At 47.7% G+C, this 15807-nt stretch overlaps 1 protein-coding gene across 2 annotated transcripts in view; it reads right to left on the bottom strand.

Moving 5' to 3' along the window:
* NR2C1 (nuclear receptor subfamily 2 group C member 1) overlaps positions 1-15807 on the bottom strand; it is a 477706-nt gene that overhangs the window by 149309 nt on the left and 312590 nt on the right. For both annotated transcript variants that reach the window (XM_086919061.1, XM_086919062.1), the window contains 2 exons: positions 4408-4547; positions 3572-3709 (listed from right to left, as the gene is read on the bottom strand). In XM_086919061.1, coding sequence (XP_086775187.1) covers positions 3572-3709; positions 4408-4547 — 278 coding nt within the window. The remainder of the gene's footprint in view (positions 1-3571; positions 3710-4407; positions 4548-15807) is intronic.

Here is a 15807-nt window from a genome sequence, read left to right on the forward strand (position 1 = left end):
AAATGTAGGGACAGTTTCCTCGCCCTCGATGCTTTGGGAAGCATACAAAGCAGTCCTGCGCGGCGCAGCCATAGCAGCGATCACAGGGCATAAACGAGAGTCCAGAAGTGAACTCGCAAAATTAGAGTTGGCACTACACACCGCAAACACCGCCCACATGTCGGACCCCACCCCTGAAACAACACATATGCTGCAGCTCCGACAGCAACAACACCTGGCTCACCTCACAACGACTACTAGGGGGCATCTGGCGAACACCGCACACAGAATATATGACGTGGGCGACAAGGCTGGGAGGATGCTGGCTTGGTTGGACAAACAGGGCGGCAGTAACAGAGGGATACAAAGAATCTACGCACATGATGGCCGGCTACAGACACACCCTGAACAAATAGTGCGCACCCTAGCACGCCACTATCAGGAGATATACACCCCGGTGCGAACCGTCACGGAACAGGAGGCGATGGCTTTGCTCGAACACATTGCTATCCCCGTGCTTTCACAAGAAGCACAGCGGGAACTAGACACTGACTTGACGGAGGACGAAATCCAATTGGCAATACAGGCGTTGCAATCCGGCAAGGCACTAGGGCCCAACGGGCTACCCGTAGAATGGTATAAAGCGACGGCTTCTGTATTGAGCAAGCCCCTGCTAAATATGTATGTTGAGAGTGTGGAGAGGGCGGAACTCCCACTTGACCAGCGCACGGCCACAATAGTAGCCATTCCTAAACCAGCTAAGCCGCCGACTGTGTGCAACTCATACCGACCCATTTCCTTGCTTAACGTTGAAGCGAAAATCCTGGCGAAACTCCTGGCCAGTCGTTTGACCCAGCACCTACACACCCTGATACACCCCGATCAATCGGGTTTCATGCCACACAGGAGCACGGCACTGAATCTGCGGAGGGTACATGGGGTGCTGGCTCGGGCACATCTCCTTTCAGAACAAGCAGTAATTCTATCCCTAGACGCCAAAATGGCTTTCGACCTGGTGGAATGGGAGTATCTATTTGCAGTCCTTGCTCGTATGGGCTTCGGCCCGAAATATCTTGCGTGGGTACGGTTACTGTATACATCACCGGTGGCACAGGTGGTAGCAAATGGTCACATTTCACCAACGTTCCCATTGGGGCGCTGAACTAGACAAGGGTGCCCGCTATCGCCCCTACTGTTTGCGCTGGTACTAGAGCCATTGGCCATCTTGCTTAGAGCAACGCCACTGTTTTGGGGCATCACTTGGGAGGAAGGTTGGGAGGATAAAGTTTCCCTATATGCGGATGATATGCGGATTTACATGGTTAATCCTAATGAAGGCATCCCTGCCCTATTGAATCTGTGCGATGAGCACGGAAAAGCGTCAGGATACACCCTGAATTGGTCCAAATCAATAATATACGTGCTTAACGGCCCGGAACCACTGTTGCAAGACGATTGCCCCCTGACGTTGGCAACCACCTCCTTTAAATACCTGGGTATTTTCATCACTAATAATGCCGCGGACTTTTATGCCGAAAACTTGATGCCACCTCTGGCTCGCCTACGTGCAGATGTTAAATACTGGGCAACCCTGCCACTGACCCTCCTTGGGCGAGCAGCATTATATAAAATGATGGCTCTCCCCAGATTTCTCTATGTGCTAGAAAATACCCCTTATATGGTGGCACCGCGTTACTTCAAACAAGTCGCTGCACTAGTATCCAACTTACTGTGGAGCAACGGCCCAGCCCTATAGCGCATGACAAACTAGTGAACAGCTGGAATGAAGGGGGGATCGCGTTACCCAACCTTCAATTGTACTATTGGGCGTCCCAACTTAAGATAATTAATCACTGGATCCACGTCCCGCGGAGAGACCCCGCGTACAAGGCGGACTGGTCACAGTTGGGGACGGACGGCATGCTCTCGGTGCTGTATAATTTCTCACAAGTTAGGAACCTACTCGGGCCGACGTATCATACGGCAGCATTGTGGCATGCAGCACAATCTCGACTGGGTTGGAAGGGGAAAATCACCAGGATGACGCCATTGTGGGACACAAGATCGCTAGGGAACTTAAGGTCCTGTAAGGGATTCGCGCAATGGGATCACATAGGAATTTCCACGGTAGGAGACCTTTGGGACAAAGGCACGGTAGTTGCGTTTCCACAGCTCCAGCAACAATATGGTTTGGGCCCCACTGAAACATTTAGATATGTGCAGATCCGACACGCACTACTACAAGCAATTCCACCTGACACCACACTCCCAGAATCGTCGCCACTAGAGGATAGGCTACTGACGGACTTTATGGAACAGAAGGCAACCTCTCTCACATATAAAAAGCTGGTTAACAACCTGACAGACCCCACGCAGAAACTTAGAGAGAGATGGGTTGGGGAACTAGGAGAAATGGATGACTCAGAGTGGAACGAGGCGCTTGCGTCACCAAGGGAAGTAGGCATTTTGGCTAGGTTCAGGTTAGTGCAACTCAAGATATTGCATCGCACTTATTACACCAGAACACTTCTTCACAGAATACAGAGGGCGCCACACCCCTTCTGCCTCAGGGTCTGCGGGGAGGAGGGAACTCTGTTCCACACACTATGGGACTGCCCACTGATCCAAGACATCTGGAAGCAAATTATGCGCACAGTCTCCCAGGCCGTTAAACTGTCAATCCTGCCTGAACCCCGTAAGTGCCTACTGAACATTTGGGACCCTAATGACCTGGACAGGTATGGACAGCTATGGGTCACGTTGGCTGTGACAGTGGCCAAGCGAGACATTGCACAAAAATGAGGTACCCCGGAACTGCCTATGGTGGCTGGGTGGGTCAGGAATATGGACCTACTAATGGTGAAGGAAAGGGCGGTCTACGTGCTACGAGCCTGCCCCCGTAAATGGAATAAGGTGTGGAAGCCCTGGAACGAATACAGGGGAGAACAATGTGAACCCTTACCGGAAGACGAGGACTTGGATTCAGAGGAGGAGGAGGACTAGGAAGGGCGGGCATAAATAATGAACTCTGGTTCAAGCTGGGGTGGCGCAAGAGTAACGTGCTGATCATGTGCAGTGGCTAATAACTGGATTTGAGCGGGTATAACCTTCTACTGAGTGATGACAATAGTTGGGTTTTATTGTTTTTCTTTTTTCTGTTAGTTGAATTTGCTAGGAACGGATAACTGTGCTGAAGGTGGACAGATCACAGAATATACAATGGGTTTGTTATGAAGGTGAGATAAAGTCTGTGCGAAATGGTTGCTGACAATTCATCCATGTACATAATGGGAAGATAAATGCCCCATGCCAGAATGTGATTTGTTTTATAAGTTTATCTTGGCAATAACCGATGCTAATATGACACTAGCCTCTGAATATGATATTGTGAATATATCTTCTGCCTTCATGTTAATAAAGATTTTTCAAAAAAAAAGAATGAGAAGTGAATAGTGTTCATACAAGACCCCGTATAAAATTATTATATGTTGGTCGAAATCTTCACAAACTGAGACGAGGTTTAAATTAAAGTTTCAAATCAATATCCCAAAACCACAAATGCATCGCTTTTTCTTTAAAGACTTAAACTTACCAGGGCTGAAGAGGACGATGGCTTTCAGGTAGGCATATTCATAACCATCAAGATTTAGCTTAACCATACTGTTGCAAAATTCTTGAAGCTTGAAAATATGGTCCATCACTAGCTTCACTCTTTCTGACGACAACTTATCTACAAAAGAAAAAAATCAAAACATTTATAAACAGTGTTGTCCCTCTTTGCATGAGCTGAGCGATACTCCTTTGCATGGCCTTTGTTTTACCTGAAGTCAAAATGACATCCATTGATTCAGCTATAGAATATGGCAGAATATAAAGAGCATTTTTAGCTTGTTATTCATTGATAACATCTCAAAATAATGCCATGCAGAAGAGTTTGAAGAATCAACCTTGCAACCAGCCAAGTAATCATCCTTTTCTGGGAGGGACTTTTAAAATGCTGATTTATTAAAAGAGACAGAAGTACAGTACATTATTCGTTTCACCTACTGGAGCTACTTCTAAAATTTTAATGAGGTAGCTAATCACAAAGCAGTCAGCACCATGAAATTCTCCTAAAAGACACGTGCAGATTTTACACTCCAGGAAATCTGAGAGAAAAGCACACGCTTTGGGTACTCTCTTAATGCAAGGCTCCACTGAAACTGCTACATGCCAAAATGATAAGTTTCCAAATAATTTGCAATTTTAGTACCTATGCTCCATTTCATGGGTGCTAAAATTGATACATTAGGTTAAAAAAACAAAACAGGTAAAGTGGCTATTTGTTAAAATAACCAGGCATAAAAAAGCAAGCATAAAGTATCCCAACTGAAAACAACATTCTGTCAAATCATGTGCACTGGCTGCACTGCAATATAAGTATTTTACCTTGCTGAAGGCTACCATGAAGGTGGTTAACAAATGCAGTTAATATGGTTGCCACGTTCATTACTTGCGCACACTGGGCTAGGCCGAGTGCAAACAGTTCATTCCAGCAGGATTTCACCAAAGATATACTGTTTTCTGTCCTGTTCAGGGAAAATAGATATTTTGTTAATACAATTATATAGGGTAGTTATAACACAATTTGTTTTTACATTCTTATCTATTAAGTAACTAGGAGGAAACAAGCAGGTTATTTCTGGTTTCATTTAAGCAATTCAGGCTAAATTCTCCACAAAGACATTGTTTCGATATCCGCAGCACATTATGTGCACAGACTACTTGTGTACGGATTAGACTTTCTGTAAATTTGATATAACTTCCTGGGAGAAAAAGGCTACATATCCCATGATCTCCACAGCTGTCTGGCTAACCAAGCTTGCCTTTGCTACCAGGGAACTATACATTCTACTTTCTATAGTCAGTGATACAGATTAGCTGAATATAACACATCATCCCTTGAACAGTTAACGTATGCACAACAATATAAAATATTACAATATCCCTTATGAAACTATGTACAGTCTGGCTATAATTTATTTATATTAGGTATTTGATGAATTGCTTAGGTACTGTTTATTCTGGTGAATTATATCGTTTTCCTGCTATATAATTCTCCTCACCAAAAACATTCTTTCCTATAAACTCAAGTCAAGTCAAGTCAATTTTTATTGTATAAATTATTAAAAATTATTACAAAAACATTTCTAAAAAGTTAAAAACACATATGTAACTATTACTTTTATTGAGTCTGTTGGTCATATGAAGAATAAAATGAAATATATTTCAGTTTTTTGCTATAATTCCCTGTTAGGCTTGCTGTAGGAGGGATTGGGCTTTCATCATATATTTAACCCTCCTACATGCCAACATAGGAGATGATCCATCTAGCCATCGAATTACTGCTTGCCTACATGTCCGAATGTTCAATTTGTTAAAAATGTCCTTTAAAAGCTGTCTCCTTAAATCATTAAGCGCCGGGCAAGCACATAATAAGTGAGTTAATGATTCATTTTGATATCCACATAGACGAAAATTAAAGTCAATGTAACAATTTTGCCAGGATGGTAACAAGTCCTTTGAAAACTGTAGGCCTAATCGATGGTTTATATATCTTTGTTTTAGGAACCTATTGAAGTGACTTTCCAGATACGTCTGTGGCTTTATCCCGGAGTATGAATTTATCACAGTCCACTCGTGTCGTCGTTTTGCTGTACTTGTTTTATCTTCCAGATAGGATTCTTATTTGACAACATTGTTTGTGATTTTGTCAAAGGTATTTCTATCGGGCATTGAGGCCCAGGTTTCTTCGATTCCTATACGGATCAAGGATTGAGACAAAAAATCTCCCCAACTGTTTGGCACGTGTTGTTTCTGCTGAGTGGCGATTTCTTCCCAACACAGGTTATCCAGTGAGCCTTTTTCTGACGTTCGTAATTTGTGGCAGAGTTTCACAAAGGTTCCCATACTGCAAAACTTCTGGTTCAAAAGGCCAAATTCTAGACGAATCTGCGCCGGTGCGGCCGATTTTGGGAGGTTTAGGGCGGCTTTCTATCTCTTTGTTTGTAAACTGTTTAACAGACCCGCTTCCTTACCACATCAGGTGGCCAATGCATATGACAAGGTGGGTAGGGATTGTGTTTTCATCACTTCCAGCAGATGTCCGTAGTTTGGGCAGCTTAGTTATTTTTGCAAATGTCGGTATGCCTAGATCAAGGACAGTGTTTTTGCTTTTACATCTGTTTTGTGTTCTTTGATCGTTTGACCTCGCCCCAGTTTCAGACCTAGGTACTTATATGATGTTTCCTCCTTTATTGGGGTACTATTTGCGTACCATTTGAATGCTGTCTGTTTTGGACCCACGATGCGGACCACTTTGGTTTTGTCTTCATTTAGTTCCAAGCATTCGTGTTCCAAATAAGTTACCAAGTTGTTAATCATCCTTCGCAGGCCTATTGGCGTTTGACACAGAACGACAATGTCATCCGCATACTGCAGGAAGGGGATTGGGATTTTTGACAGATAGGGAGGATGACCTTTCCCGACCTCCATGTGACTGACTATGTCTGCCTTATATAGGTTGAATAAACTTGGTGCCAGTACACAGCCTTGTTTCAGGCCCTGTTGTGTTGTATTTCGGCCGTGACGCTGCAACCGTCTCCCAATTTAACTATAGCCCAGGTGTTACTATACAAGCTTATAATTGCATCCAGTAATTTCTTCGGGAGGCCCCATGATCTCAGTTGTTCCAACAGTCGGGTTCTGTTCACCCTGTCGAAGGATGCTCGCAGGTCTATAAAACAAGCGTACAGTCTTGTCTTCCTTTTTTCTGCTTTTTCTTTCAACAGAGACAGGGTTGTCAGGTTTGTTAGTGAACCGGTTCTTGGCCGGAAACCCGTTTGGAACATTGGTATTATATTCGTGGTTTCCATCAAGCCTTGAAGGCGAGATAGTAAGCATGACCCATATAGTTTTGCCTCCACATCCGTCAGTGAAATCAGCCTATAGTTCCCAGGCTCATTGTGATCACCTTGTTTGAAAATGGGGTGAATTATGCTCCCGTTCCAGGATCTGGGCAGTTTTTGCTGGTTGTAAATTGCGTTAAAAAGTGGTGTTAAATATTCTGCCCAGAATTCAGGTGAGTGTTTAAAGATGGAGTTTGGAAGCCCGGTGGGACCCGCTGCCCCCTCTTTTTTCAGGCGATTTATAATTGTTTTTAGCTGGTCTGTTGTTACTAGGGTATTGGGCACTATATCTACTAATTTTTCTGATTTACTAGTGAGAGTTTTCAGATTTCCTTATGTTCCCATTGTCACAACCCGCAGTTACCTTTGAAGTTTCTTCTAGTGGTCTATTTCCTGTTCTTAAGATAGTACCCGCATGTTCAGAGTTTCTAGTGCAAGTTTTACAATCGATATACAATGCAGGTTTAGACGATTAACATGTTTTTGACATGTTGGATCCACTTACATTCTCCAATGCCTGCCTCCTGACTTAGGGTATTACACTTTGTCAATTTGTTGATGATACCCCAAAATTTTCGGGCGTTTTTGTGTTTCCCGGCAATTAGTAATTTGGTCCAGATTTCTTCTTGGTATGTTGTTTTTGCGTTACTCAGCATGGTCTTGTATTTTTTCCGCATGGATTTCAATTTCAGCTTGTCTGTTTTTTTCCACTTTTTATTATTAATACCTGCTTCCGGACTTCTCGTGCGATTTTCCTTTTTTCCTCTCTCAAGGTAATATTATACCAAGGCTTTTCCCCAGTTCTGAATCTTCTCGCAATTTGATTTGCGATTGGGGGGCATCTTGTTACGACTTCACATAGGTATTCCCATGTTTTTATTGGGTTTTCTTTTTCTTCCGGTGTTAGTCTGAGCAGTTTGTTTTTGAATTTATCCATGGTTGGTTTTATTTCCTTTCCTCCCCATTTCTGTTTACGCAGATTGAATTTTTAGTATACTGACTGCTGGTGTTTTGTTTTTCCGTCTTACTGACCAGCATTTTTTGGGGGGTAATTAATGAAAGGTGGTCACTTTCCACGCGTTGCCCCACTGAAAATGAGCTCACCTTCGATATCAAATTTTTGCTTATTATTGTGAAGTCTATTGTTGACTTCCGGTTGCCGCTTACAAAGGTTACAGGTATGCCATTGTCCCCATTGTCATTATTGTTCAAGATAAAAAAGCCCGGTTTAGCTTGGATTATTTTGTTAGATTGCTATTAAAATCCCCTGAGATAATCATGGAACAAGACTCATGGGTGTTTTGCATTGCCCTGATCAAAGTTAATAATGTTATCAATTTTTCATTTTTCTCTTTCTTTTCCGGGTGTACATAAACATTAATCACTAATAAGTTACGAGTACATGGGCCCTGGTCCAGCTTCTCCGTAAGTTTTATTGCTAGTATCCAGTTCGCCCCAGTGTCGACTTCTTCTACTTGGCATGTGTATTGTTGGGTGATGTATGTTGATAAGCCTCCTCTCGGGTGACCACATTTTGATAATTTTTCAGCGAGGACGTGAAACTCAATATAGCCTGGGATCGAAGTTTTACAAAGGTTCCAGGTTTCTTGTAGCAATATTAGGTTGTGCTGTTTCAAGAAGTTTGCGGTTCATTGGTCGTGTCCCAAACTATCAAAACCATGAACATTCCAAGAGCAGAGGCTGATCATATGTGGGTTTGTATCAATTAAATCCTTTTGGTTACAAACTGTAATCTCTAGATTTAATTTTCTATTTTCTTTTAAATGTTTAGGCTTGCTAGGTACACTTATTGCTCAAGACTGATGCCACCCAGGACCAGTCATCAATCTGTTCCTGTTTTCCTCCTTGCACCACTGCCATTTCTTCACCTCTTGTGTTTTTTTTAAGTTTCAAAAAACCTTTATTTACGTACTTAATCATATCACACAGCATGTAGCCTACAACCCGGAGGCGGGCAGCAAATCATAGGCAGCAAAACTGCATCATCTGGTCACTCCATACATAGCCAATTAGCCGACACCCCGGAGGTCCGGCGGCAGTCAAACAATACGCAATTCAAGAGTCTCCGTTTTATCTGCAGCTCCGCAGTGTTTGGCCTGTTTCGCCCTCCTCGCCTGTGGGTGTGTAGTACCTTGTCAATGATTGCCGTGCCTACCTCACTAAAATGCAGGCTTAAAACATTTGCTTGTACCTCAGAGTACAAAGCTAACCCCAACTAGCCCCCACCCTTCCCTCACCAGACACTTACCATCTCAACCCATCCTCATGAATGTAAACCTACTTACAGCCCTACCCCTTCCGTCCCAGGGGCAACCTACATTCACTTTGTATTCTGCCCTTTACGACATTCAAGTCAACACAACTCAGCTCTCCCTACAGTTCCACGTCTTTGTGTAAACAATTGGTCGGAGCCCTACTCCCGACCCCCCACCCCACCCACCTATAGGGATCCACTATACCCAGAATTCCTACCTGCCTTTCTATCTCTAGAATTCATCTATATGTCCCCTTAATCTTGTCCTGTCTCCTCCTCCATCAGTTCCTGTCCGTCCCTCATCGCACCCTGTGCTATCCCCTCCCTTTCTTCAGTGTGCGATTCCTATCCTACATTCGCCTCACCCTGCGTTGGTACTTCACTATCCCCAGTGTTTAAATATGTCCTGTACAGACTCCAGAAATCCTTGGGCCGGGCCTTAGGCGGAAGCAATTCACTGTAAGTTTCCGATTGCGTGCTGCAATACAACATATCTCTAGCCCATCTCCTCTTAGTTGGCAACGGGCCCCTCATCCAGCATACAGCCACTACCCGCCTAGCTATCAACAGGCCTATATCAGCTAGACGTCTCAATGCCACCGGTAGTGGCTTGGAGTAACCCAGCAGTGCCAGTGCAGAATTAGCTGGCATCTCTATTCTCAAGATCTCACTCATTTCCGAAAAAACATCTTTCCAAAATGTATTAACACCAGGACAGGTCAACGCCATATGAAAGAAATCTGCCTCCTGTGCATGACAATGTTCACATTCAGGGGATTGTCGAAGCCCATACCTATGCAGTCTCTCTGGCGTGTAATAGACGCGCTGCAAATATTTGAAATGAATCAGCCTGTGTCTCCCATTGAGAGACAGCTTCCTTGTATTCGTACACAGTATTTCCACATTCTGTCATCTATCTGCATTTGTAAATCGCGCTGCCACGCAATCCTATCCTTAGAGTGTTGTTGCTCCTTTTGTTGAACTCCTAGCCTAATTAAGTTCGTAACTAACTTGTGAGGGGCCGCCGTTTTAATCACATAAGTGAGTTCCGGAATCTCCGGGGGTTCCGCCAGGTCTGCCCTAATAGCTCTAGGAGCGCACTGCGCACCCTGTGGAATTGGAATTGTAGTAATAGCGAGGCCTCAATATCCGAGGAGAGAATCTGCTCCCAGGTTTTAACTACTCCGTCTATAAATAAGTCCTCCATTTTTACAATGCCCAGTTTATTCAATGCTTGCGTGACTCCTTTCTCTTTCAGTGGGGCAAGCCATACCGCCCATTCTATCGGCATAAGTGGGGAGTACAGCAGCACACCGTCCTTTTCCTGTAAGAGCGCATGCCACACTTGATTTGTGGCCTTAATCGAGTCCAGGTTACCAATACTGCGATCGGCCGGGTAGAACACAGTGGCTGGTAATGGGGCAGGGTCTGCAAAAGAACACTCGAGGATCACATGAGGAATAGCAGTATCCCCGTGTATCCACGTATGTTGATGAGCCGCCTGGGCAACTCTGTAGTATCTTTCCATGTCCGGTGCCCCCAGTCATAAGGGAGCGTTAGAATTTCCCACTGGACTCTGGGCTGTTTACCGCCCCAGGCGAGCTTAATAAGAACTTGGGTCAGGCTTTTGAAAAAGGCCTTGGAGAGAACTACTGGGATATTATTGAATAGAAACAGAAACCGAGGTAATACCACCATCTTGATGATGGCAATCGTACCCATTAATGATAAGGGTAACTTGCACCATGCGTCCACGTCCTCAACCAGCCTCGTAAAAGCCACCCTGTAATTTTCCCGTACTAAAACGTCCGGGTCCGTATGGAGCTGAATCCCTAAATAACTGACCGGTTCCGTTGTCCATTGCAACGGGTACTCCATGTCAAATTGTAGTGTCACTGGTGTTAATGGGAACGCGACTGATTTGGTCCAATTTACTTTCAGTCCCGAAAGAGCTCCAAATCTAACCACTTCTCTGAGCACTGAGGAAAGGTTCGTTTCCAGGTCACGGACATATAACAGTGTGTCATCTGCATATGTAGAGATACCAATCTGGTATGTTGGAAAGTTGTTCCCCTCGTGACTATGGTATTCCCTCATTGCACATGCCAATGGTTCCGCGACCAACGCATACAACAAGGACGAGAGTGGGCAGCCCTGCCTAGTACCTCTACTTATTTCAAAAGCTTCTGTGACACTATCACCCATGCGCAGTATCGCTGTGAGTTTGTAGTATAAGGCTCCTATCATCTGCAAAAAGGGTTCCCCCAGCCCCAGTTTACGGAGCACCTTCAGCATGAAGGGCCACTTCACTGAGTCGAAGGCCTTCTCCATGTCAAGGAAAATCGCTAGCGCTTTGTTTTCCTGGCGTACATGTTGCATGGTTCCTAGCACCGTGCGGATATTATAAGTGAGGTTTCTGACAGGTATAAATCCTGCTTGCTCCCGAGCAACCATTTCTGGGATGAGTAACGCTAGACGCGTGGCCAATACTTTTGCATACAATTTAGCATCTACATTTATCAGTGAAAGCGGTCTGTAGGAACCACACAAATTAGCAGGTTTCCCAGGCTTCAAAATTGTGACGAGAAGTGCCTCCCTCATAGATCCAGGCATACTACCCTCTACACAGATGTCGTCAAATAGAGTAGATAGATGTGGGACTAGTTTATCTTAAAAGGCTTTATAAAAGCCCACTGTCAGCCCATCCGCTCCCGGTGCACTACCAGAGCGCATCCCTTCCAGCGCTTCCATAATCTCATCCTGATGTATGAGCATCATCAATAATTCTCTTTGGGAATTGGACAGTAGAGGCATTTTAATGTAGCTAAGATAATCATCTATTTCCTCTTCCACTCGAGTGGATCTGGACTTATATAGTCCCGAATAGTAGTCTCTGAACTCCTCAGGTATTTCTGTTTCCCCTGAGAGGACCTCCCCCGTTGACGCCATCAGCTCATCTATCACCAGAGGTCGTCTTTCATTCCGCATTATTCTAGACAGCAGTGAGCTAGGTCGTTACCCCTCACCATATGTGCGCGCTGTGGCCTATTTACCCATATGCTGTACTTCCCTGTCCACCTCCTCATTATATTCAGAAATTAGCGCTTTAATTTGCTCCGCAGAGTCAGTATCGGAGTTACCCTGCTGTTGCCTTTTGTAGGGCTGACAATTGAGTTTCGAGATGTTTCAGGCTATGCCTTATTGCTTGGAGGACACTTGAGTGTTTAGACATTGCAATACCACGGATGTACACTTTAAATGCGTCCCATACCGTTGCACATGTTACTACTTGTGTAACGATATATCTGTAAGAGACATTAGTTAGTGATAGATTCCTTACCTTAGAATATCCCCAGGCGTCAGACTGGATCCGGAAATGTTTGCGTAGCAATACCCCTGCGCATCGGTAGGCGTCGTCTGCGGCTCCGCATCCGTCGTCGGCGTCGTTAGCGCCAGAATGACGTCGGAGTATTAGACGCCGCCCATGCGCTCTGACGTCCGTTCTTTTTCTTTCCGCGCCAGCTAGCGCAGATCCGGAGAAGCTCTACCCCTAGTCTTTTTTGACTAAACTTGATCTTTTGGATCATTCTTTTCTTCGAGTCTTCGACTCTATCGGTGCCGGTAGGGATGCCCGGGTTCAAACCCTGCGCGAAGTGCGACCGACTGATGTCGGTGACGGACCCCCATCGCCAGTGCCTGAAGTGCTTAGGCCTCGATCACGACGACCGCACCTGCTCAGACTGCCGGGCCCTGACGTCAAAGGCTAGGCGGGAGCGGTCCCGCAAGCGGCACGAGCTCCGGCAGTCGGCCCCGCGCCGCTCCAGGTCCCGGTCCCAGTCCCAACGGAGGTCGATTGACAGGTCGCGGGGGCGGAGTCATCACAGCTCCGGGAGTGGACACCGGTCGTCGGGATCCAAGTCCTCAGGTAAGAGGCATGAGAGGTCGGAGAGACGTCATCGTTCCTCCGACACTCTCCGATGCTCGCACGATGCGGCTGGGGGCTCGGGCGACACCGCCCACGCGGCTCCACAGGAGTTGCAAGCGTCGCCGCCTGCCCCATACCTTCGGGTCCCTGGGCACGGCGCGACGCCGGAGGAGATCCAGCGGTACCTCGTGGCCATGAGGTCCCTCCCTCCTCAGTCAGGTTCCGTGGCGCCTCCGGGCCCAACGGGCCCGACTGGAGGTCCTAGCGGCCACGACGCCGTCGGGTGCTTCGGCCCCGGCGCCGCCGGCGACTTCAGTCCTGGCGCCGCAGGACCTCACTGGATCCGGTTCCGGATCCGGGTCGTCGCCGGTCGACCTTACCGGCGCCGGCCCCACGGATGTCGCCCCCGGCACCCACTGTGGACGCCGTCCCCAATGTTTCCTGCGGTCCGACTCTGGCGCCGGAAGCCGATTCATTGGCCTCTGGGGATTTTTATCTCCACAAGGAGGCCCTGTCTACTAATCCTGTTTTACAGGACACAGATGACGAGGAAGATTGGGATGGGTCCGAGGACCCTCTGGCACGGGAGTGCCAGTCTCAACAGGACTGGACATACGAGCTTGGGGAGGCCAGTGGTACTGACACATCGCCAGACACTGGATTTGTCTCCCCTCCGACTGTGGCTTCGGAGGAGGGGTCAAGATATAGCGTAGTGTTGACGAAGGCAGCCAAGGCCTTAAACCTTGAGCTCCCCGTCGTGGCCGTGAGGACTAACCTCCTCACCGAGGTCCTCAAACCGCAGTCAAGCTCCAGCGAGCCTCTGCTGCCGTTCAATGAGGCCTTGTGTGACGCTCTTGTGGGCACCTGGTCCAAGCCCGCCACAGGTCCGCCTGTGGATAGGAACGTGGCCAGACGTTACCGCCCGACCCCGGGCGACCCATGCTTTTTGTCCACCCACCCCACCCCCGAGAGCCTGGTCATCCAGGCCTCAAATTCCCAGACCGCATTCCCGTCGGCCCCGCCCGACAGGGAACCGAAGAGATACGAACAGTTCGGGAAGAAGGTGTTTTCATCTGTGAGCTTAGGGCTGCGGTCTGTTAATACCCCCTGTCTCTTGGGCCGCTACACCCACACTCTGTGGGACGCGGTTGCGGACGTGCTGCCACAATGTCCGGAGGAGGTCCGGGCTAAACTCGCCCAAACCCTTGTGGAGGGCCGAGACGCAGCGCGTTATTCCATCCGGTGTGGGCTGGATACAACGGACTCACTGGGCAGGGCGATAGCAACGACGGTGGCGGTTCGCCGCCACGCCTGGTTGAGGTCCGCCAACTTCTCTGCCGATGTCCAGGTTACACTCCTGGACATGCCGTTCGATGGCCGTCGCCTCTTCGGCGACAATGCAGACCATGCGCTGGAACGTTTTAAGGACTCAGGGCTACGGCCAAGTCCTTGGGCCTCTCGGCCCCACGCCAGCAATCGGGTGCCTTTCGCTCCTTTCGTGGCCACGGAAGGGGCACCCCCACACGTGCTGCCAGCCACGCGCCACAGAATGTTCAACAGCGCGGTGGCGGCCGTGGAGACCGCCGTGGCGGCGGTGGGGGACAACTGCGAGGCCAGTCCACACCTCCCTCCACAGCACCCGCCTCAAAACCTTCCTAGTCCAAGTTTTCAGGCCCATGTGACGCCGGTGGGAGGCAGGGTTCGCCATCACCTCTCCCACTGGCGCACTATCACATCGGACAGGTGGGTGCTGCAGATCGTCCGAAGGGGCTACTTCCTCCCCTTCGAGGCGACCCCTCCATCCATGCCACCGCAATGCCACCGCATGTCGGGGGATCACTTGCAACTTCTGCAAGAGGAAGTCACGGCCCTCTTGGCCAAGGGGGCCATCGAACGCGTTCCTGGGCCAGAAGTAGGGTGTGGATGTTACTCCCACTACTTTCTGGTACCCAAGAAGGGCAAAGGGGGCCTACGCCCTATCTTGGACCTGCGGAACGTCAACGGCTTCCTCCGGAAGGAGAAGTTCAAGATGCTGACTTTGGCTCAGGTCCTAGCTGCCCTGGACCCAGAAGACTGGCTGGTAGCGTTGGACTTGCAGGACGCTTATTTCCACATCCCCGTCCTGCCGGCCCACCGGCGTTACCTGCGGTTCACGGTAGGCCAAGAGCACTTTCAGTTTACCGTGCTCCCCTTCAGCCTTACCAGCGCCCCACGGGTGTTCACGGAGGGGATGGCGGTGGTCGCAGTCCATCTGCGCAGGTTAGTGGTATCAGTCTTCCCCGACCTAGACGACTGGTTGTTAAAGGCGGGCTCGCCCCAGACAGTCGTCAGCCACCTCCAGACTACGGCCGACCTCCTGCATTTGCTGGAGCAGAACTGTGGATCCATGTTAGAAGGCGTGGGAAGAAAGAAACTGACATCAGCACGCAGAAGTGGAGCTTACATGAGGCCTAGCAGCATGAAGGAGCATTGCTGGAGAAAAGTTGCCAGATCCGGTGGGGCCACTGGGGCTTATACTAAGGTGAGGTGAGGAAAATGCTGTTAGAAGTGTCCATCAGAAAAACGATTCTCCAAATTTATTGTAAATGTAGGTGACAATCTATGAATTGCTTTAAAAAAAAAAAGGATATTTTTTGTGACCTTCAATCTGTGCAAATTGCAATCTTTTCTGGTGAACCAGA

This window comes from Lissotriton vulgaris, chromosome 1_1 (assembly GCF_964263255.1).
Source record: "Lissotriton vulgaris chromosome 1_1, aLisVul1.2, whole genome shotgun sequence".
NCBI classification, from domain to species: Eukaryota; Metazoa; Chordata; class Amphibia; order Caudata; family Salamandridae; genus Lissotriton; species Lissotriton vulgaris.